The 24,262-nt window shown below is 30.0% G+C and overlaps 4 protein-coding genes and 2 pseudogenes across 11 annotated transcripts; 4 read left to right on the forward strand and 2 right to left on the reverse strand.

The window, feature by feature from the left end:
* Positions 1 to 1,486: 1,486 nt before the first annotated feature.
* Positions 1,487 to 2,731, reverse strand: LOC149882766 (putative ascorbate peroxidase pseudogene; annotated as a pseudogene).
* A 3,501-nt stretch (positions 2,732 to 6,232) lies between these two features.
* LOC149882767 (putative ascorbate peroxidase pseudogene) lies at positions 6,233 to 7,493 on the reverse strand (annotated as a pseudogene).
* A 2,283-nt stretch (positions 7,494 to 9,776) lies between these two features.
* LOC149882768 (uncharacterized) lies at positions 9,777 to 10,874 on the forward strand. Its single transcript, XM_090101147.1, has 2 exons — positions 9,777 to 10,626; positions 10,716 to 10,874. The coding sequence occupies exons 1-2, from the start codon at positions 9,867 to 9,869 to the stop codon at positions 10,742 to 10,744; spliced, it is 789 nt and encodes a 262-aa protein (XP_089957273.1). The 5' UTR covers positions 9,777 to 9,866; the 3' UTR covers positions 10,745 to 10,874.
* A 1,198-nt stretch (positions 10,875 to 12,072) lies between these two features.
* LOC149882769 (uncharacterized) lies at positions 12,073 to 14,971 on the forward strand. Of its 3 annotated transcripts, none has more exons than XM_090101146.1 (7): positions 12,078 to 12,465; positions 12,542 to 12,643; positions 12,769 to 13,203; positions 13,556 to 13,725; positions 13,965 to 14,020; positions 14,433 to 14,539; positions 14,636 to 14,971. In XM_090101146.1, the coding sequence occupies exons 1-7, from the start codon at positions 12,249 to 12,251 to the stop codon at positions 14,731 to 14,733; spliced, it is 1,185 nt and encodes a 394-aa protein (XP_089957272.1). In that variant the 5' UTR covers positions 12,078 to 12,248; the 3' UTR covers positions 14,734 to 14,971. The 3 variants fall into 3 exon arrangements, 2 of the variants coding, with proteins under 2 accessions (XP_089957272.1, XP_089957271.1); XM_090101145.1 differs by having other exon boundaries at positions 12,089 to 12,465; positions 13,956 to 14,020; XR_016456612.1 differs by lacking the exon at positions 13,556 to 13,725 and having other exon boundaries at positions 12,073 to 12,465; positions 13,956 to 14,020.
* Positions 14,972 to 18,816: 3,845 nt separating this feature from the next.
* Positions 18,817 to 21,397, forward strand: LOC149882770 (uncharacterized). The gene has a single exon (XM_090100844.1). It carries the CDS (start codon positions 19,370 to 19,372, stop codon positions 21,380 to 21,382), a length of 2,013 nt encoding a protein of 670 aa, XP_089956970.1. The 5' UTR covers positions 18,817 to 19,369; the 3' UTR covers positions 21,383 to 21,397.
* LOC149882771 (uncharacterized) lies at positions 21,092 to 24,234 on the forward strand. Of its 6 annotated transcripts, none has more exons than XM_090100846.1 (9): positions 21,092 to 21,278; positions 21,593 to 21,808; positions 21,902 to 22,036; positions 22,271 to 22,435; positions 22,684 to 22,806; positions 22,891 to 23,063; positions 23,270 to 23,334; positions 23,646 to 23,737; positions 23,992 to 24,234. In XM_090100846.1, the coding sequence occupies exons 2-9, from the start codon at positions 21,619 to 21,621 to the stop codon at positions 24,162 to 24,164; spliced, it is 1,116 nt and encodes a 371-aa protein (XP_089956972.1). In that variant the 5' UTR covers positions 21,092 to 21,278; positions 21,593 to 21,618; the 3' UTR covers positions 24,165 to 24,234. The 6 variants fall into 6 exon arrangements, with proteins under 6 accessions (XP_089956972.1, XP_089956973.1, XP_089956971.1 ...); XM_090100847.1 differs by lacking the exon at positions 21,092 to 21,278 and having other exon boundaries at positions 21,477 to 21,808; positions 21,902 to 21,940; positions 22,019 to 22,036; XM_090100845.1 differs by lacking the exon at positions 21,092 to 21,278 and having other exon boundaries at positions 21,477 to 21,808.
* The last annotated feature ends 28 nt before the right edge of the window (positions 24,235 to 24,262 follow it).

The raw sequence follows: 24,262 nt of genomic DNA on the forward strand, positions 1-24,262 counted from the left end.
ATATGTACATCAATTCTACCGATGCACAGTTTGCCAATTAATTTAATAAGCAAGTCTTTCAGATGTACTTATATTTCCAGCAGCATGTGTAGCGCTTGAAATCACATGCCATTCAATTAAAATGACCGTCATTTCAGAATTAATTTTCTAAAACTCCTTTACTTTATCATTGTTGTAAGTAATTCTTTTTCGTAAAATTGTTTTATATGCTTTGTTATTCTAGAAAAACCACTTCCCCCAGTGTATGCCTCCCAGTCTCCTAAATAATCATCCGTTGATGTTTGATTTTCATTTATTATCGGCCAATATGCCGCTTTATTTTCTCCTTCTATAGTTCCTCTTCTTCTCACTACTTCTAACTGGTCTTATTGGGCTTAATGTCTCTGTTGCTCTGCAATACGCCATTTTTTTTTGCTTCTGCTTCCATTTCTTCTTGAGCTTTTATCCGTGGTTTTTCTTTTATTTCGATGTCAACTAACAAAATTGTTTTATTAACTTTGATACTCATCCATTTTCTCATTTCAATCATAAATCATAAATGTTCTTTGATATTGTTCTCAGTAACGAAATAAGTGGCAAGCAATCAAAGTGACAATAGTCAACTAATTTTTTAGTTGACCTATTGCAGTAAACAAATTATGTGATGCTATCGTGACATCACATAATTTGTTTACTGCAGAGTCGTTATGGCATTACTTCAAAGTCGCAATGACATCACTTAAGTGAAAGGAATAATGACCATGTAACCAGTTCAGTATTTCATAAGTGGATAAAAAATAAATAAATATCATAACTTTGGATTTCAATTACTAATGAATTGCAAAAGCAATTAACAAATTCTAAGTAAAATCCATAAAACCTATTCATTTCACACTGAGGTAGCAGCCCCTTAAAGTTGTCCGAGTTTTACTTACTCAATCGAAAGATTGAAACAACTAAACAAAAGAAACCAAAGATCGTTCAATTGCATCAAGCTAATCTCAATATTTAAAAATTTAGACCAGAAGAATATTATGGAGCTTGTTTTTTTAAGATTATAAAACCTTTTTTAGAAGATTATTACGTCATTCTTCTAAAAAACCTCTTTTGAGATCGAACTTGAAATTTGATGTTTAATTTAAAATTTTTAATTGGATTCAGAATTAAGACTTTGAAAAGAAAACATTGGAGTTGCATTGCTTGTTTCACCCTTATCGTATTTCTGGAGTTTAAGGCTGTTCCCTCACTCATTTTGATAAATATATTATCTTTTCCGCTCTTTATGAATAGACTCAAAATTTTTCTGGAAACATTGTTTTTCACATGCAATACCACTAAGAACATTACAGAAAAAATTAAATGTCTGTAACTTTCCACACAGAAAAGTTCAAAATAGCGTAATCAAATAGAGAATGGGATATTCAAATCACAGGTCACAAAAAAGAACAATTGTGTCTCAAATTAAATTCTTTTTATATGAAATAAATTACTTTCCCAGCAAATAACTTCCAATTAAATATACAGTTTCTTACATCAAAGAAGGTTTTTTAAAATTTAACTTAACAACTAAATAAATAAATTAAAAAAAAAAAATCTCCTTTTCAAGCAAAAGTTTTACAACAAACGGCCGCATAGTTTAACTGCGGTTTGTTTATAAATCCGCGGTTTTGGAGCTGTTGGTGCTTTTTTCAACTTACTACTATTCATTTCAATCATCCGGTTGAAAGCTTTGGAAAATTCTTTAACCCATAACGAGTTGTTTCTTGCAAATCTTTCTGCGTAAACATGAGCGTCAGAATGACGGCACGGTGTAGTTTTTGAAGTTGGCGCACAAGAAACACTCCCAAACTGATCAACTGGTTTGATCACCCAAGAGTTTGACATGTCAGCATTAAGCAGCAAGGTAGTTTGTTCTGACGGACTAAGCTTATCGTTTGGTATTGGATGTGACGGAAGTTGCCATTGTTTGTTTGTTCCGTTGATGGTTACTTGAAACCAAGGCACAATATCAATGAACATTCTGTAATAAGAGTTGTCAAGAACGCTTGTTGGAGCTAACAGGTCTGGTGAAACTGTAGAAAATTTCTCATTGACCCAGCTTCCGACAAAACCTGAGTTTTGAAGACGGCATCTTCCGAGTGTGTGCGCACCTAAAAGAGCAACTGACTCCTTTAGTTTAAACCCAAATTGCTTTTTAAAGAAATCAAAGGTTTTTGTTGTGCCGTCAGTTCCTTTCGGTGGATCAACGTCTTGAATTTCTACGGGAGACGTTTGACAATCCTGTCTACCTACTTTGAAATCCTTAAGACCCAAAAATTTATCAGCGGCGTCGGCTGTTGATCTGTTTAAAGCAACAACTGCTGACAAAGCATAAAAGTCTGCTCTTGAAATCTTTCCACTGTATGAAGAATTATATAACAAATCTAACTTGTCAGAAACCCTTTTTAATCCAGCGTTTCCAGGGTGTGAATGATCCACACACCCGTCACAGTGTCCTTTGCCAATACAATCATGAAACACTAATCGAACAGTTCCCGCAATCATCGGTAAATCGCTCCCTATTCTGGAAGACTCTATGAGATTAAGAAGATCGCTTTTAGCCCTCTCAAAATCTTCAAACTTGGGTATAATTTGCTTTGCATCAATTAAAAAGATAAGCGTGGTGGCCCAGCACACAAAAGCTGTATTCGTCATCTTATTATTCGCAATCTCTTTACTTTTCCTAATCGACAAGTTTTAAAAATATTACCTTGAAAGATAATACGCCATTAATTTCCTAACTTCGTTGTCAAACGTTATAAGGAATTATTATTCTTATACTCACAAAATGCTATTTAAACATATAATAATTGATAATAATTGATAGATAAAATAGTTGTTTCAACGAAGTACAATATGCGAGAATATATGTTAAATGTATGCACGTTAGCAAATATGTGCGTAAATTATATGTATTTCTAGCTTTTGCTTTGAACTTCTTTCCGAATTAACAACAGAACTCTTCCAGACTAAAGGTTTGACCTTACTTATATTTGTTGTCAACCGGCCTTTTATACCAAAAATAGAACCCTTATGAGTCAATCATATAGAAGGCCTTCTCTAACTAAATGACGTAAGAACATTCGCTAGGACAAAGCATCTTAATAATAGTTCAACGCAATGTTTACTGCTATCGTGGTTGGCATTGCCCACGTAGATGTTAGTAACATATTTCGTCCCTAAATGGTTTGTTTAACAAACTTCCAACAATAGGGTTACACATTTGACTTTTTTCTCATCAGTTTAAGTACTAATTTTGGTTCTTAAAAATGATGAATTATCAAAAAAATAATTCATTAAGTACTGATTTGATATATATAATATAATTTTTACACACGGTGAAGTTAAATGGGCAAAAAGAAAGGGAATGAATGCAAATTCCATTTAATCCTCAAAGACTAAATTGTGTTTGAGTTCTATCAATTGTGTCTCACATTGAGTACACTTTAAGTTAAAAATCAAGCGAAGTTAAAGTTTGATCTTTGTATATTGTTCAAATGTAGGATTTGAAACTTCTTATTACAAATAAAATGGCATCCATTAATAATTATCTAACTTTTAACCTTTCTTTTTTTCTATTCTTCTTCTGTTGCGATGTAAATTTATGAAGCATTATTAAAATAATCTTAACTATTGTGAGAAATTAAAGGATAATCATTTTATTGATAGAAAGTGATTTGTTTTATATTGTATTGTGACTTTAATTCTATATTGTACTGATTAAAATAGCTTTCTTTTTTAAATTTTTAGACGAAAGGGTTTTAGAACCGTCTTTAATGAAATCTTGAACTAAAATATTTTTTGGCTGACGACGCTTTTTATAATCCTTTTTGCAAAATGCTATTTTTAACTCAGTACATTTTAATTGCATATATTTGCAAGTGACGTTGGTTTATTTTAGGTCCCCAATCCTATATCCCCACAACTGGTAAAACATGCTTCCGAATTGATTGCTATTGTCTGTGTGAAGGAAGTGAGCAAAAAAAATGACTAGTTTTTATCCGCCTCCGTCTATCAAAGTTTGAAAATCAACAACGGTCATAAAGTGGATAAAGCAGCAATCCCAGTAAAGTAGCGATATTCATAGTCAGTAACAAGAAGTGTAAATCCAGTTATAATTAGAATTAGTGACATGAAAATTGAAATTAACTTAATGATGAGCTTGAATACTTTAAAAAAAAAAACAGCTTTTTTTTAGACGATGGTGGAAGAAATTCAACCAGGTTGTTTTTAGCGACGCGTCTCAAAAAAATATGCGAATGAAATTCAAATGAATATATAATCCCTAAAACTATCAGGTTTGTTATCTTCAAGTTCGAGTTCATAGTTCGAAAAAAGTTCAAAAAACAAAACACTTGACGACATCTAGATGAATATGTGTGTCTGTCTGTGTGTTTCTGTGTGTGTGTGTCTGTGTCTGTGTGTGTGTCTGTGTGTGTCTGTGTGTCTGTGTGTGCGTATAGTTTTTATGGGTTCATGTCACGGTTTTTTGTAAAGACTTACTTCTAAATCTCAAATAAGTATTGTTAAACTCCTAAAGAATACTCGTCAATAGCATTTATTTATCATAGCTGTTTAACTCGTTCTCAAGTTTTGCAAACTGAAATAATGTGTCCATTATTCATTATGAACCTTTCTCGATTCGGGTTCATTATCCAATTTTACGGTATGGGTTTTTAAATACGTTTTAAGTATTTTTTTCTCATAGACCATAATGCTTTTGTTGTTGTTTTTTGGAATTTTACAGACAAGCCATTTAAACATGCGTTTAAGTAATGCTTTCTCTAACAATAACACCATAATCCTTTTATTGTTGCTTTTCGGATATTTTAAGGCTTTAAATTTTGATCAGTGTCTATGCTGTGTTATTTACAATGAATAAAGAAGTCTTAAAAATGCTGATGAGATTATTTTAAATTTCATTACTAATAAAATTACGAATTCAAAAGACAGCTATAAAAATAGTTTCATGAGCAGTAAACAAATTATGTGATGCCATCGTGACATCACATAATTTGTTTACTGCAGAGTCGTTATGGCATTTCTTCAAAGTCGTAATGACATCACATTAGTGAATGGAAAAATTAACATGTAACCAATCAAGTATTTCACAAGTAAATAAAAAAAAATTAAATATCATAACTTTAGATTTCAATTACTAATGAATTGCAAAAGCAATTAACAAATTTAAAATAAAATCCATAAAACCTATTCATTTCACACTAAGGTAGCAGCCCCTTAAAGTTGTCCGAATTTTATTCAATAGAAAGATTGAAACAACTAAACAAAAAAAACCAAAGATCGTTCAATTGCATCAACCTAATCTCAATATTTAAAAATTTAGACCATAAGATTATTATGGAGCTACAGTCTGTGAAAAACTTACTTGTGCTTCGTTATTTTTATGAAGTTGTAGAGCTGGAATTTTAATTTATGACGACATTTAAAGCGATTTAAATTTGATTTATTGATTTTAATACCCTAAGAAAAATAACCGTGCGAATAGCAGTTACATTTGAATTTCTTTTTGAATTTAAATAATTTGCACTTGAAATCATTTTGTTGAAAAAAAATACAGCTTGTTTCTATAATTTTTGTTTAAACTGCTCAAAGTTTACAATGATAAATGATGAGTACTGACTGTCTTATAAAAATTTATGAAGACAATTGAATAATTCACTGAACAAAACTTTCGATCAAATCAAATTATTTATAATAAAACCAGACGGTTTATTTATTGGCATTATATTTTCGCTTTAAAAACTTGTTTCCTTGGTTTGTTTTAAGTTTTTAAAACCTTTACTGAAGATGATCACGTCATTCTTCTTAAGAACCTTTCTTGAAACAGAAATTGAAATTTGATGTTTAATTTTAAACTTTAAATTGGATTCAGAATTAAAACTTTGAAAAGAAAACATTGGAGTTTCATAGCTTTTCTCACTCATCACATTTATGGAGTTTAAGGCCGTTCCCTCACTTATTAGTTTAAGGCCGTATCCTCATTCATTTAGAAAAATGTATAATCTTTTCTGCTCTTTATAACAGGACTTAAAAATTTTCTTAGAAACATTTTTCTCACATGCAGTTGCATTAAGAAAAATACAGTACACTTCAAAGGTCTGTAATTTATAACATAAAAAAAGTCAAATAAAGTAGCGTAACTGAATGTAGAACGTTATGTTCAAATCAAACGCCACAAAAAAAAACAATTGTCTAAAATTAAACTGTTTTTTATTGAAATAATTAGTTTTCCAAGCAAATACCTTCCGATTAAATATACAGTCTTTTATATCAAATAATATTTCATAAAAATTAACTTAATTATATAAATAAATCAAAACTCTCCTTTTCAAGCGTACGGTTTATTAAAAACTGTGGTTTTATTCAAAGTCGCGATTTTGGAGCTGTTGGTGCCTTTTTCAACTTACTACTATTCATTTCAATCATCCGGTTGAAAGCTTTGGAAAATTCTTTAACCCATAACGAGTTGCTTCTTGCAAAGTTTTTTGCGTGAACATGAGCATCGGAATGGCGGCACGGTATAGTATTTGAAGTTGGCGCACAAGAAACACTCCCAAACTGATCAACCGGTTTGATCACCCAAGAGTTTGACATGTCAGCATTAAGCAGCAAGGTAGTTTGTTCTGACGGACTAAGCTTATCGTTTGGTATTGGATGTGACGGAAGTTGCCATTGTTTGTTTGTTCCGTTGATGGTTACTTGAAACCAAGGCACAATATCAATGAACATTCTGTAATAAGAGTTGTCAAGAACGCTTGTTGGAGCTAACAGGTCTGGTGAAACTGTAGAAAAGGTCTCATCAACCCAGCTTCCGACAAAACCTGAGGTCTGAAGACGGCATCTTCCTAGAGTATGAGCTCCTAAAAGAGCAACTGACTCCTTTAGTTTAAACCCAAATTGCTTTTTAAAGAAATCAAAGGTTTTTGTTGTGCCGTCAGTTCCTTTCGGTGGATCAACGTCTTGAATTTCTACGGGAGACGTTTGACAATCCTGTCTACCTACTTTGAAATCCTTAAGACCCAAAAATTTATCAGCGGCGTCGGCTGTTGATCTGTTTAAAGCAACAACTGCTGACAAAGCATAAAAGTCTGCTCTTGAAATCTTTCCACTGTATGAAGAATTATATAACAAATCTAACTTGTCAGAAACCCTTTTTAATCCAGCGTTTCCAGGGTGTGAATGATCCACACACCCGTCACAGTGTCCTTTGCCAATACAATCATGAAACACTAATCGAACAGTTCCCGCAATCATCGGTAAATCGCTCCCTATTCTGGAAGACTCTATGAGATTAAGAAGATCGCTTTTAGCCCTCTCAAAATCTTCAAACTTGGGTATAATTTGCTTTGCATCAATTAAAAAGATAAGCGTGGTGGCCCAGTACACAAAAGCTGTATTCGTCATCTTATTATTCACAATCTCTTTACTTTTCCTAATCGACGTAAAATATAAAAAATATTATCTCAAAAAATAATACACCATTAATTTCCTAACTTCGTTGTCAAACGTTTTAAGGAATTATTATTCTTATACTCACAAAATGCTATTTAAACATATAATAATTGATAATAATTGATAGATAAAATAGATGTTTCAACGAAGTACAATATGCGAGAATATATGTTAAATGTATGCACGTTAGCAAATATGTGCGTAAATTATATGTATTTCTAGTTTTTGCTTTGAACTTCTTTCCGAATTAACAACAGAACTCTTCCACACTAGAGGTTTGACCTTACTTATATTTGTTGTCAACCGGCCTTTTATACCAAAAATAGAACCCTTATGAGTCAATGATGTAGAAGGCCTTCTCTAACTAAATGACGTAAGTACATTCGCTAGGACAAAGCATCTTAATAATAGTTCAACGCAATGTTTACTGCTATCGTGGTTGGCATTGCCCACGTAGATGTTAGTAACATATTTCGTCCCTAAATGGTTTGTTTAACAAACTTCCAACAATAGGGTTACACATTTGACTTTTTTCTCATCAGTGTAGGCGTATATTTGTTTGTTAAATATAATGAGTTCTCGAATAAATGATTTATAAAGCACTGATTTGAAATCACTGCTTTATAAATTATTTTTTTAAGAACTCATCATATTTAAGAATAAAAGGGCAGAAAGAAAGGGAATGAATGCAAGGACAATTTAATCCTCAAAGACTAAGAGTCATGGCTAAATTCTACCCATTATATTTCATATTGAGTGTACTTTGGTTTTAGAGCAAAAACTCAAACGAAGTTAAAGTTTGATCTTTGTACATTGTTGGATTTGAAACTTCTTTTTACAGATAAAATGGCATCCATTAACAATAATCTAAATTTTAACCTTTTTTTTTTTTCAATTCTTCTGTTGCGATGTAAATTTATAAAGCATTATCAATATTATTAAAATAATCTTAACTATTGTGAGAAACTAAAGGATAATCATTTTATTGATTAGAAAGTGACTTATTTTATATCGCATTGTGACTTTAATTTTACATTGTACTGATTCAAATAGATCCTTTTTAATATTTTTAGACGATAGGGTTTTAGAACCATCTTTAATGAAATCCTGAATTGAAATTTATTTTGACTGACGACGCGTTTTGTAATCCTATTTGCAAAATTCTATTTTTAACTCAGTACATTTTAATTGTATTTATTCGCAAGTGACGCATGTTTATTTCAGAGTCCTAATCCAATAACTCCCCAACTGGTAAAACATGCTTCCGAATTGATTGCTATTGCCTATGTGAATGAAGTGAGCAAAAAAATAATTTATTTTTTCCCGCCTCTGCTTATCAAACTTTGAATTTTCGTTGTTTTAATCGATGAGTTACTAATCGTTTTAAATATTAATTTTAATTCTTCCCTATAAATTATTTCCAACTATAATATTGTCATAAAATTATATTCTCTTAAAAATGTAAGTAAAATGAAAGTTGTTTATCTTTTATATTTTTTAATCTTTTGTTTGTAAAACTTTTTGAAACAATTTTTGACCCAATTATTATTTACAGATATTCAAAACACTATCTAACGTGCGTATTCTTTTGTTTTTCCTTCTGTCTGCCGGCGCAGTTCACCAATTTTTTATTTAACAAGACTTATTAAGATTTCTGTGAAAAAAAAATTTTTGAATTTAAAATTTAAATTGCTTTTGAAGAAAACTCCTCTATATTGCGACAACGGGTCTCTTCTAATGGAAATTTATATTTCTAAAAGGGTCGATGCTTCACACTAAGGTCTAGTCAATGTTGTTGCATTTGCTTTTATTCCAGCACATGAATTCGTTATTTAAGTTACATGTTTGTCATTTTAGCCATAATTCTAATAGAAAATGTTAAAGCCTATATTTCCGATAGATGCCATGCGATGTAAAGTGCGTAAAATCTAAAAACCAAACCTTATCGGATCATACGCGGTGGCCACTTTATTAATTGTTTAAAAAAATTTATATTACGCCTGAAACTTTAGAATTAGATCTAAGAAAATCCATTTTAGTGTACAATCAACCTTCCTCAGGAAATTTACCGCATCAGGTATATTGCAGTAAAATTGTTACAAATCTGTCATCCCAGCAAACACACGACGTCGCAACGACGTTGTAAATAGGTTATTTTCAAGTTATAACGTCGGACGACCTTGTAAGGACGTCGCTAGGACGTCGTATCCACGACGTCTTTTAAAGAATCTTATTCAGACTTTTAAAGAATCTTATTCAGTTTAACGTCGTCTAATAAAAAAAAAAAAATTATCAGATTTTTTTTTTTTTTTGTTTAACTGTTGCGTCAGGTCCGAAACTTTAATAGAAGCTAATTTTAAAAAGAAATTAAGAAAATGAGTAGAAAAGAGTATATGAAAAAATGGAGAAGAAAGGATAATTTGTTAAGACAATTTCTATACGAGAGTGACAAAGATGAAGATTTTTTTGAAAAAACATTTGAAGTGGAAAAAAATGATACGAGCAAACAAAAACCATGCCACACAGAAGATTCATTCACTCAGCTTGGTTCTTTGAATTGCAGTAATCATTTAAATCTACTAGAGTCTTTGAGCCAGCTTGATTCTTCTGTTCGTTTTGATTTATACAATGAACTTGATTCTTCCGGCCGACTTGATTCTTCCAATCAATACTACTCTTCTAGCGAACTTGATTCTTCTAGTCAGATCGATTCTTTCAGTGAATTTGGTTCTTCTTCAAGAAGCGACGAAAATGAAATAAAAATAGATGAGAGAAATAGTGCGGTTGACCCTAATGAAACATATTTTATTTTAAATTTAAAAAAATGGTTGATTAAAAATAGAATTACTCACACAGCAAGTACTGAGCTGCTTTCTCTTTTAAGATGCAATGGACATGCAGCTTTGCCTAAATCTTCTTGTACTTTGTTAAAGACTCAACGCTGTGTTTTGACAGAAAAAAAATGTGGTGGGGAGTATATCTATTTAGGGTTAAGTAATGGTATTAGTCAAACTTTCAGAGAGAATCCTTTATTACCAGTTGAGAACAACATCATATCTTTACTTGTAAACATTGATGGTGTGCCATTGCATAAATCTTCAAACTCTCAATTTTGGCCTATACTTTGCCAGTTTAGTAAGTTTACACCATTTATTGTTGCAATTTTCTATGGTAGCCAAAAACCAACCAATTTAAATGATTTTTTATATGATTTTTTAATTGAGTTTGCGAATTTAAAAGCATGTGGTTATAATAAAGATGGAGTTAATTTGTTGGTTGAAATCCGTGCATTTATTTGTGATGCTCCTGCTAGGCAATATCTAAAATGTGTTAAAGGTCATACAGGTTATTTTAGTTGTGAAAGATGTGAAATTAAAGGTAAGTACAAGTCGTTTAGAATGATTTTAAATACTACAAATTGTGTGCTAACAAGTACTAACAAGTTATTCAAACAGTATTTCTATGCCAATACACATCAAATAAGCTGTAGCATATTAATAGATTTTCAAGAAGTTTACATGAAGTAAAGAGGTGGAAAGCCACTGAGTTTAGGCAATTTTTGTTATATACTGGCTTTTTAGTTTTAAAAGATGCTTTTACTCCTGAACGTTATCAGCATTTTCTTTCTTTAACTCTAGCAATGAGAATTTTTCTAGATTCTAATGCGATTGTCCGAAATAATCATCTTCAATATGCAAAAGATTTATTGAATTACTTTGTAGTTAAATCAGAAGAATTTTATGGTCCTACTTTTTCTGTGTATAATGTACACAGCTTAACTCATTTACATGAAGATGTTAGCTTTTTTAACTGTTCCTTAGATGAAATCTCTTCTTTCCAATTTGAAAACTATTTGCAAGTAATTAAAAAGTTCATTCGCAAACCTCAAAGTCCATTATCTCAAGTTTTAAAAAGATTTTCAGAGCTTGAAAATCTTGAAATAAGTTGTAATCAGTATGCTAAATCACATAGAGTTATTTTTTCTCCAAAATTTAAAGACTCTTGGTTTCTCCTATACACAGGCGAATTTGCCCAGATTATTGGAAAATTAGACAACAATCAATTTAACTGTGTTGTTTTAAAAAATTGTGTTTACAAAAGCGTATTTACAGATCCATGTGACTCTAAAATCTTTAACATTGTTTTTGTTAGAGATATAAAAACTCACTTGAAACATGTTTGTCTAAGTAAAAAACATTTTCAAAGAAAAGCAGTATGTCTAGCTTATAAAGAAGGGTTTGTCTTATCATGTTTGTGTCATGACATATAAAATTTGTTTACAACCCACTCTTTAACTAAATAATAAACGTTGAAAAGTTTTTTGTACCTTTGTGAAGTATTAGATCAAATAACAATATACTTAATATATATTTTACAATGTTAAACATCAAAAAAATTGAATTTTTAAAAGTTTACCTATTTGGTGATTGTCTGTATTGTTGTAAGATTTTAATATTGTTATTTAAATATTTATAAATATAAACAAAAAAAATTGTTTCATTTATTTAAATATTCATAATAAAGTATGTTAATAAAAATTATTATTTTTTAAATTATTTATAGTAAAATATGTTACTGTTAACATGTTCTATAGCTAAAATTGTTCTATAGCCAAAATTTTTCTAAAAACAATTAATTGTTATTAGAAGAAATTAATATATATTTTTAATAATTAATCGTTTAAACAGTTTTTTAAACAAAAACTATTATAATATAATATTATAATATTATTATAAATAAGTATAAAAAATTCAAAGATGTCAATGAAAGATTTATGGGCATTAGTTGTAACTTCAAGCAAAGACAAAATTGGAAAAACTAGGGAGACAGAAACAGTTGTTCCATTTCATTGGATTTCCTCAGATGAGAAATGGTTGTATTGGCCTCCTTCTCGAAAAGATGAAAAACATACAAAGGCAATTCCCAATGAGGTTCTTTGGAAGAAATTTGAAATTTTAAAAATAAAATTACGAGGTAATCATTTTGTTTTTCCGGATTTGTTCTAACTCTTTTATTAATAATTTTTCTTCTACTTATTTAAAACTTTTAGGTGAAAAAGATTTGTGTGAATATGTGTCTGGAAACAATTTTATGTCCTCATCAAGTGAAAGAGAGAGTGCAGTGAATGAAAAAAGGGATATTGATTTTAACAGTAAGACAAACATTTTGATTTAGGATTTTGGATTTTTATTTAAATGTTTTTTGCAACCTAATGTTAATTGCAGTATTAAAAATATTGTTTTTTCTTTGTTAACAAATTTATTGATATTATTATAGAAGTGGAATTGCCTAAAAAACCTACTGAAAATATTATGTCAGCGATAATTTCTTTGTCAAGTAAATCTATTTTAAAACAAGAATTGTATTCACAATCAGCATCTTGTAAAAGTAGTTCTGATTATTTATCACCAATAAGTTCTGCGTCACTATCACCTAGACATAAGTTAAGATTATGTTCTCAATCACCTGTCTCCAAAAGCAGGCCATGTTCGCTCTCACTTTCACCAGTCCTAATGTCTGGATCAAGTTCATGTTCACTTTCGCCTATTCGCAAGCCAAGATCAAAATCTCGCTCCCCTTCACCTGTGCATAGTTCTAGATCATACTCAAAATCACAGAATAATCATTCCCAATCAGTGTTTTCAAAGTCAAAATCTAAAGCAAAGAAACTGGTTCGATGTATGAATAGTAATTTCCCAATGGATGAAGCACGTAAGTTAAAAAAGTTTTTTTCAAGTTTTATTGATTAAAATTATCTATTGAATTCATCTAGAAAACACAGAGAGATTTGGTTAACTGTTTAATGTCAGTTTTGCCAATATAATTACCTAAGTACTTTTATTAAGTTTACTTAATTTAAAAAAATGGTATATGAAGGAATACACAATTTTTTTATGACGAAAATTGTCTCATAGATTCAATTTTGAAAATAAACTTTTGCTCTATACTATTACTTTTGGTTTTAAACTGACATTTTCTTAAATGTAAATATTATGTAATTTATATACTGTTAATAAGTGAAACAAAATTTAATATTTGGATTTTTTAATATATGTAATTTTAGGATTTCAAAAAAAGACAATATCTCTTTTAACTTGTATCGTTGACCTATTGGAGAATCAAGTTCACCAAATAAATAATGATTGTACAAAAGATGTGGAAAAAATTGATAACATGGATAAATTCAAAGAACTAGAGGAGTCTTTATCAAAAAAAGACTTTTTTTCATTTATGGTGAATTGTTTTTGAGAATTCTTTTTCATAAATACCCTATTTACTACAATAAAATTTTTTTTGTGTGAAATCTTTAATGTAGTCTTTGTAAAAAGTGCTACCAACATGTCCGTTTGATATTAAATTATGTATAAAGTTAACAATTAGAACTCCTCTAGCTTCGAAGTTATTAATGTTAGTTTATGTTTAAATGTTATTCAAATATGTATAAGCAAATATATATATTTTAGGTTGGTCAGTTAAAAATGGTCGGTGGCAAGACAGTACGGGAAAATGTGAGAAATGTCATGAAAAGGTACACAACAATATACATTGATATGTTTTCCAGGCCTATATGGCGTCGTATTCTATATTAATGGATTAACTAACTGATAGACAATAATATGGATTAAAAATCAAATTAAATGTTTTTCAAATTACATTTGAACAGGTTGCAAGGTTGACTATAAAAATTCGAACTTGATAGCCTAAAGTTCAAACTTGAATTCAAAAAGTTGCCTATAAAAATTGGAATTTAGCAGGTTGAATTCAAGGCCTTAAAAAGTTAAAAATTAATTGTTTGTTAAACCTGTTTTAAATGATTTTTTTTAAGATTTCAACAAATTAATTAACAATTTACTCAATTACGCAAAAATAATTATTTTATTTAAGTTTCTTATTTTATGCGAGTTTTTTATTAACAGTTCTGATAATTTCTTTTAATTTAGGTTAATGTCCTACTCTGTAATGTCATGTTTTAATATGCTTGGAACAAATAGACACGAGCAAAAAAAGTTATCATTTAAAGAGACAAAGATATGTAGTGTGGTTGTCGGTGAGTTTATATTGATATATTTATATTTAAGATTGGTATTCTATAAAATGAGTAAAAATAACTTTAAAGTGTTTTAACATATTTCATTTTGTTTAGCGAGTGTGTTGTCAAATCACGCGACAACTGAAATCGAAGTTTTGGATTCAGTGAAAAACGTGTTAAAATACGCTCCAGAAAAAAAAAAAGATGTATAAATTTGAATTTTGAAAAAGAAATCCAAGCAGCTGCATTATATTTTTATTTGAGACTTTATCGTGGCCATTCTTTTATGTAAATAAAAGTGTAATTGGTAAAAGAAACTGTAATTGGTAATATTTTGGCGCTTTAAAATAGTTCAGTTTTTGAACATGTTACACATGTTACAATATATGTTCAATTCTTTAAAGAAGTTGTTTAAATAAATAATAGATTTTTTAATAGAAAATATAAAAATTGTATGTAAAAACAAGAGGCATATTTAGTCGGTTTTCCGACCAATAACCGATATCCTGTAGATCCTTTTTGCGACGTCGCATCGACGTCTATTTTTCACCCTGGATACGACGTCGTAAAATTGTTACACTTTACGACTTTACAGCGACGTCAAAACGACCAACCTCGCGACGTCAAAACGACGTTGTACCGACGTCATTGTGCTTGCTGGGATGGCGACTCACGGTGGACAAAAGGAATTAAAGGTCTTCTAATTTACCAACGCAGTTCCAAATGGAAAATGGAGCCAACAATACAAAGCAATAAAGAAGCTCATGTAGCTTTTCTTCTACAGACACGCTGATCTAAATCAATTTGATCTTTGCTTTGATTCCTTGCTTTACACTTAAAAACAATAAAACTTTTAAGAAGTCAAAATTTCTAAATGATAAAATGGTGGTGGAACCCCCTCTAACATGATAGACCATTATTGAAATTTTAGAAATACTTTCAAAAACTATTGTCGATGAGCGGACAGTTTTGATTGGTTAGAATGCTTGAACACATAAGAACCAGTTAAGTTACGACGTCAAATGATAAATTTGGAAATTTATTCCGTAAAATCAATTACTCAAAGACTTTCATGAAAGCTTCTTTTATATCGGTTCATCAAAATTATGTGAAAAAAATCACTCCTTTAATTGATGTTGTCATTCTTTTATTTGTGAGACATTATGAAAAGTTTGTAGCATAAAAAAAGTTTTTTACTGTCCTCAGAACAATTTAAGAAAAGAAATTATGTAAAGACAAAATACAGGTTACAGATAGCAGAATAATTTTATAAAATTTTTGCTAAATTGTTCGTCATTATTTTTTTACAAAATTTAGTTTTTCTTTTTTTTTTTTTACTTTTACTTAAAAAAATATTTTTTATTTTATTTGGAAACAAAATTATCCTTTAGTAAAAGAAGAATTGATAAATTGTTTTATGTTGTTTGGGGTCTAACTTTCTTTCTGCTAATATGGAAGTTATTCAGATGTCCATTTTTCGCTGAAATTTTTTAAGTTTTCTAAATTTGTTCTTTTAAGTTTTATTAATTAACAAATTAGGAAAAAACTTGCTCAGTCAACTATCTAAATGTAAAACAATGTTAGGATAGATTTTAGAAGACAATTTATGAAGAATGAGCATTTTACAAACAATCAATTATGAGTCTAATAAACGCTCGTTATTTGTAGATAAGGGCGCGAACACTCGCTTTTAAAACGGTGTTTAGTTAAAAAAAATTTTTAACTATTATCCGTGTAACACCAGAATAAATCAGGTTTATTTTTATTAAATTTGGTAATTCAAGTAACAATTCTTATATAATACATCAGTCACGTCTTCTTTAAAGTATTTTTTAAAAACAAAAACAAAATGGTAAATTTACGAAATCAAGAGATACCGATTATCTTAACTAAAGTTAATGTTCTGAGGTATTGCAGAAGACGACGCCAGCGAAGTAATTTTCATTTGGAATTAATAAATCAAACTTTACTCAGCTCTCAAGACCTCGGTTAATTTGAAAAAAATTGAGATCTCATGATAATAAATGAGTTTAAAAAACGATAGCTAATGAAGACAACATCACAACATCACGAAGTTGTTTTATTTTAAAACTTTTATTGTTTAGAAGGCGAGAGGTTTTATAGATCTCCATGATAAAAAATTTTAATGAAAAATGGAGAATAGTAATTATATATATTTATAATAGTAATTATATACATACATATATATATATATATATATATATATATATATATATATATATATATATATATATATATATATATATATATATATATATATATATATGACTAATATATTGATTGTAATAGCAATCAATATATTAGGGTGGATCATTTTGATGTAAATTTAAAGTTGGGGCTGAGAAACATTACTAAAATGTTGCATTACAGTCTAGTTATGAAAAAAACTCCTTTTGAAATAAAATGAAAGCGTGTCTTGGATCCGTAACTTTGGGAATTAAAATTACGTTGTTAATTACTATGTTCCATTACTCGACATCTAGTTACATTAAGTTTGAAAATGCAACCAGTTGTTGGAGCAGAAATAATCAGAGTGTAGTAGGCAACTATTTGCTTTGCTCAAAAAGTCAGATTTAGAGTCAGCTTTCGGTAATTCTGCTCGAGATTTGTAACACTGAAAAATCATTCCATGTCGTGATTTGTGTCTAAAAACTTTCATAGTTGTTGCTGAGATGTCTTTAATAGTACGTTCAACTGCCTGAGAATGGCATTGAATAACAGTCAAGACATCAACGTGGAACTGGAAATGTTCAGGATCATTATTAGAAAAAGTTGATAAAAGCGGTAGTAACAGACCAGTCATTCATCTTTATGATTGATGAAGCTTTCGGATCAAGCTTGATGCTTGATTTATCAAAGACACGTATCTTGCTACTTTGTAATGTAGCTCGTGCATCAACTATGTTGTCACACGAAAACTGACGAATTGATACATTTTCATCTGCAACTCCTCCAAGAAGAATGTTCTTAGGATGAGCAAAATAACAGTCATTTTGCATCACTGGTTCAAGAATTTCCCAGTCTTCTTTCCCTAGTTCATGGCACTGCTTCATAAGATAGAAGAAATTTCTTGCTCCGTCAAGGCAGGAAGAATGACGCTTTATGTTGAACCACGATGGCGCATAAACATTTACGATGAATCTTGTAATTCTATGCAATGGTTTTGAAGGATTTTTCTTAGACATATACAAACGTAAAATGCGATTGGCCTTTGTTAGCCACCTTGGATGGTTTAGGCTTCTTGGCATAACAGTTTGGAGGAACAATATTTGGTCATAAGGAGTGTATCCCTGTTGAACAGCTAAGCAAGTTTTTAGAAGGTATATATCTGATCAGAGCTTAAATCTTTCTTAGCATCAACTTTACCAGGTATATGTTTAAAGTTCACAATATCTAAATCTTTTGGATCAAAATCTAGTGCAATGTCTATTTTACCTGTTGAAGCTGGACCTGTTGAACGTCAACCATCCAGAATGGAGAAATATTTTCTAAAAGGTAGTTCATTTGCATGAAACAACCAGACCAACCTTATCAATGTTCTCCCAAGAAACATCTTCTAATTTTTTGATTACTCCATTGTGTTGTCTTGTATCATTCACAGAACCATCGCAAACAATTGCTCCTAAAGTGTCTGATGATTTGATGTTGTTGATGCTCAATAATATCTCCTGTGCAATATCAACAGCTTTACTACTTTTTGGCGTGACATGATTGACATAATATTCTTCTTTGAAATTTCGTCGGACGCCACTTGTTTTAATTGGCAAAAATTCTTCATCTGACTTTGACTGTTCATCATCACTGCAATATGTTTCATTTGGATCAATTTCTTTATCATACTTCAATTTCTTATCTGTAATCGGTAAATTGCATGTTTTAATTCCTCTTTTTTCTCTCTTCTGCAGCTTAATTGTTTCTTCTTTGTCTACTTTTCCTATTACCATCTTCCGTACCGTTTTTTGATCTATCCAGAACTCCCATTCAAGTGTTGGAATTTTTTTTGGCAGTGGACAATAACAAGCTGACATTTCTCGAAAACCATTATCAAAACACTAACACAGACAAATATTGAATAGTTGGTCTAAACTTGAATTAAATGTTCCCAGTGGGCACACGGCGGAATAAAGACGTCTTATGTACGTTCACTTCACGTCCTCTCGATTTAAAGACAATCTGAACCATAACAAAGCGTCTTATGAACGTCTTTTTCTTGTCCGTCCCGAAAATGTAACGAAATAAATAAATTGATCGCTATTACTTTTCATGACCTTCTTTGAACGTTTTATAAACGGGTTTTTCGCGCCTGCAAGCGCGAAAAAGCATGGATTTCAAAAATGGCGATTCTTATACTTGGATCCGAGTATTTTTTATTTTATTTATATGCTATCTTTTTATGTTTCCTAACAGTTACCTAAATAGTAATTGTGAACTCGTCGAAGATTTTTCAATTACTATTTAGGTAACTATTTGGTAACATAAAAAGATAACATATAAAAAAACATACCACTTAAATTTTATTTACTGTAAAAAATAATAGTGTATAACCTATACACTGGAACTATATTATGGTTGTTGTTATTATTATTAATATCAATATGATTCTTATTTTAGTTTTTACTTACATGTAAAGTTTATTATATTATTTATATTATATAACAAGCTCAAGATTAGTTACTATAACTAATTTTAATAACTAATAGAAATTTTTTCACATTGATTTAATTTGATTTACTTTGATCGACATGGAACAGTGAATTAGCTAAAACTAACTTGGATAGTAAATGATGACTTAATAAGACTGTAACTGATTAATATATATTAAGTATTATGTGTCTTTTAGTTAATGAAAGTATTTATTTTACAAAAGTGTCAGTCATTTTTTTAAAAAGCACAATTAATATTATGATAATGGCAGCTTATGTAAAAAAATGGAAAACTACAAATAAAAAAGTGCTTGGATTACTAGATTTTAATTATGATGAAACTTTTGAGATTGAAAAACATGAAAATCTAGTCTGTGCTGAATTAAATCTCTCTGACCATTCAAATAGCAGTTGCATTCTTCGTGAATCTGATAGCAGCTGTAATAATGATTCATGTACTCTTTCAGATGCTGATGAATCATGTGAATCTGATGTACCTGTCTTGAGCCACATTGACAATGATGATGATACTAAATTTGATGATTCTAATTATAGCCTTTGCCAAAAACTTACTGCTTGCTCCATTCGTAACAGATGGACTAGAGCTTCTGTCAATGAGCTTCTTAATATACTTCGTGAAGAGGGGCTTGAACTTCCAAAAGATGCCAGAACACTTTTGCAAACTCCAAGGAAAGTTAATATTATACAAAAATGTGGAGGTACATATACCTATTTAGGTATTAAAAAAGGTTTAGAAACAATATTTTTGCATCACAATTTCACTGAAAGATGCATTGCATTGTGTTTTAGCATTGATGGTTTGCCATTGTATAAGTCAAGCAGTACACAGTTGTGGCCAATTTTAGCTTCTTTTGGTGACTTTGATATATTTGTTGTTGCATTGTATTGTGGAAACAAAAAACCTGATTCAATTAATGATTATTTAGAGGACTTTGTTGCAGAGTTAATTGAGTTGATGGAACATAGTGTATCAATCAATGGTAACCAATATGATGTAAAGGTTAAGTGTTTCTTGTGTGATGCCCCTGCCAGAGAGTTTTTGAAATGTATCATATCCCACACTGGTTATGACTCTTGTGAAAGATGTTGTATTCCTGGAACACATGAAGGTCGTGTTGTTTTTAATGATGAGATTGATTATCCTCTAAGGGAAAACATAACATTTAAAAATTTTGGATATAATCACCATCAAACATCTATATCTCCTTTAGTTTTGATTAATTTAGATATGATCAACAATTTCCCTTTGGATTACATGCATCTTGTATGTTTAGGTGTTGTCCGTAGGTTATTGAATTATTGGAAAATAGGTCCTGGTGGTAAAATAGCTGCTCATCAATTTGAAGAAATTTCAAGCTGTCTCCTATCATTAAATGGACACATGCCAAGTGAATTTGTACGTCAGCCACGGAGTCTCAATGACTTAGATCGATGGAAGGCAACTGAATTTCGTCAATTTCTTTTGTATACCGGTCCAGTTGTTCTACGATGTATTTTATCTAAAGATTCATACAAACATTTCTTGGCATTAAGCATTGCAATAAGTATTATGTTACAGTCTGATGATAACTTTCGCATGCAGTATATTGGTTATGCAAGGAGTTTAATAACACAGTTCGTTTATAATTGCAAATATATCTATGGAAATACATTTACAGTGTACAATATTCATAATCTATTACATCTGCCTGATGATTGTTTAAACTATAATAGTTCATTAAACACAATATCATGTTTTCCTTATGAAAATTTTCTTCAGCGTGTAAAGAAAGCTGTAAAAGGTTCTTCTAATCCAATTGCACAAATTGTAAAAAGACAAACTCAATGGGAAAGTTCATTTGGGTTTCTAACAAAAAAAAACCTCTCAACCAAGTTATCTAGTGGAGGAAAAGATAGTTGCTTTCTTCTTAAAAACAACAGCATTGCATCTGTTAAAGAAATCATATCAGATGATTCTTTTTTATGTGATGTAGTAAAAATTAGGCACTTGGAAGATGTGTATAATACGCCAATTCGGTCTTCATATCTAAACATAGTGTTACTTCCACATCGAACCAATGTAAAATTGAAGAGTAAGATCCTTTATAGAGCTTGTTTTATTAGGAAATGTGTATGCCTACCTGAACAACGTGGATTAGCAATAATTCCTGTTTTGCATGAAATAGAAAGAGGGTGATTTTCCTCAAATAAATCTTTACTGTGTTGTTTTCTAATTCAAGGGTGTCATTAGCAATGAATGAACTTAGCCCATTTTAAATGTTTCATTTGATTGTAAATGTCAAATAATAATATTTCTAAATTCTATGTTATGATATTTTTTTTATTGTTTTCAAAGAAATAGTCTTGCTCTTTTCATTTGTTTATTTCATAAAAATATATTTTTTAGAAAACACCTTGAAAAAGTAAATAAAAATGGCTTGGTGCAGAGCAGTTTGGGTGGAAGAAAATTTGGAAGAGGAAGGTGTTATACCGTCAGTCTGGGTAGATGAAGATTATATATATTGGCCGTCAGGAGGAAATGTCCTCAAAGCATACAAAGAACTGACTCCACCTGATCCATCGTGGCACAAGTTTGTTAAGTTAAAAGAGAAAGTTAGAGATGGTAAATAGTATGTGTTTGTATAGTTAAATTAGAAGTTTTTTGATAGGCATCTTCTGTTTGGTGTGTTAATACTTTTTAAAATTTTATTAAAAGATGAAAGAGAGTTATGCGAAAATTTTGAGTTTACCACTTCAAATGAAATTGAAAATGAGGTGCTTGAAAAAAAAGATCCCAACAAAAGAAAGACCAAGAAAAAGAAAATGTTAATACCAAGACCTGATCTAAACTGTATGTTGTTAAAAAAAATTATATGTTTGCAAAGTTATTATATATATATATATATATATATATATATATATATATATATATATATATATATATATATATATATATATATATATATATATATATATATATATATATATATATATATATATATATATATATATATGTGAAACTTGATTGTTATTTTTGTGTCAACTGTTAAAACTAACATTTTTGTTGGATTAAATTTTGTTTTAGTAACATATCCTGACATAACAAACTTCAGATGCTTATCAAATATCTCCAAGTCACATGCTGTTAAAAGGCTGTTAATGACCCCAGACAGACCCTCAAAATTATCATCAAAAAAAACAATACTAGAAAACATGAATGTTCCTTTAAAGTCTTCATTAGCTAAAATAAGTAAGTTCATATTCTATATTTGTCATAAATTATGTTATAGTTGTCATTTAATAACCATTTGTAAACATACACATGTTTATATTTTTAACTCTTGTTTATAAACTACAAATTTATCTGTTTTGTACTGTAATTTCTTGGTATGTTTTACGCAGCTTCTTTTTTTTTTTCTTTTTTTTTTTTACTATGAGAAGAATCATCTTTTATTATTTATCATAGCTATCTTCACACAATTTGCTTTACTTTTTCAGTATCCCAAAAAGCACCCATGAGGAAATTAAGTCCAACTGATGTTAGTTTAAAATCAGATAGTTCTCAAATAGAAAATTCAAAAAAAAAGTCGAATAACGCAAAATTCCCTTTAGAAGAAGGAAGTATGTAAATATGTAAATTTTCAAAGTATATTGCCTTTATTATACTTTTAAAGTTTTTCATAACCACTTTTATTTAATTTTCAGAATTTCAATACAAAGTACTCCATCTACTAACAGACATTCGTGATGAAATGGAGGGCATTAAAAATATATTAAGAGCAGATAGTTCATCATTAGATGTATCACAGATTGATACGCTAGAAGAGTTCAAAAAATTTGACTCCTCTTTATCAGATAAAGAAGTAGAAAAGAATCTAGTAAGAAGTAGTACTTTTCTAAAAAATAAATTAAAAGCCTTAAACAAGAAATGATGATTAAATCATGTACTATCATGGTTTTACCTGTTGACCTTTTTCCTCGGATTTGGTAACCAGCTTTGTCATTTAGAACTAGTATGACTAGTAACTACAACATTTAAGTTATGAACAAAATGTTAATTATTTGCACTGTTCATTATTTTTAGAAGCGTCAATTATCAAATGTTGGTGGTAATTCCAGCTATACCACTGTGAAAGCGATGCTTGTTAAGTATGTGTTTGCTTTTTCATGTCATCTGTAACGCACTCTCTCCAATTTTTGTTTTTTATGTTTTCACTTCTATACCTCCTAAATCTGCTAACTCTCTACATGCTGATACCCAATTATCTGCATCTTTATGCTCTACATCCCTAAACCACCCTCCCTGACTCACCCTATCAGATACACTAACTATTCCTAATCTCTAAGATCATTGCATGTTTCATGCATATTAGTAGAACGTAATTTTAAAACTGGTGTCCATAATTTTTAAACTGCTTATGATTGGGTTTGGTTTCTATTTTTATCATTTATTTATTTAGATTGATGTCAAATAAACTGATGAGTTTATTTAACTTGGCTGGTACCAAAAAAGAGAGTTTTCGAAAAACAAATTTAATGAAGATAATTATAGGTATTTTTTGTTAATATATTATATTTTTTTGTTATTATATATTTTTATATAATAGCATATTTTTACATTAATATAAAATATTTTTATTATTATATAAAATTTTCTTATGCTTATAATTTCTGAAGTGCTTTATACAGATTGTTCTTTCAATTTATACTACATACGCACAAAAATCATCTGAGTTATACATTAACAGATTAAAAAGAGTTTGTTGCATAAATTCAACTTTACTAATATTATAACTCATTTCTTAGGCTGTGCCCCAAATGCTTTAACAGAGAATGAAGTTCATTCGATTGTTGGAAACATTCTAAAACGTGCTCCAGATCGAAAAAATGGTGGCGGAAGAAATTGTTCTTCCGTTTTGTCTGCTAACAAGGATGATGTTAATGATTTTTGTGGAAGTGACGATTCACAGCATTCGTAGCATCAAACCATTCGTAGCATCAAACCATTTTTTGTAAATAGTTTTCTGTAAATAAATTTTACTTTACTAATTTGTGTGTTGAATTCGAATTTTTCTGC

The sequence above is a fragment of the Hydra viridissima genome, unplaced genomic scaffold (genome assembly GCF_058129835.1).
Source record: "Hydra viridissima isolate aposymbiotic clone 2 unplaced genomic scaffold, HvirCarnegie_v1 scaffold_10, whole genome shotgun sequence".
NCBI lineage: Eukaryota > Metazoa > Cnidaria > Hydrozoa > Anthoathecata > Hydridae > Hydra > Hydra viridissima.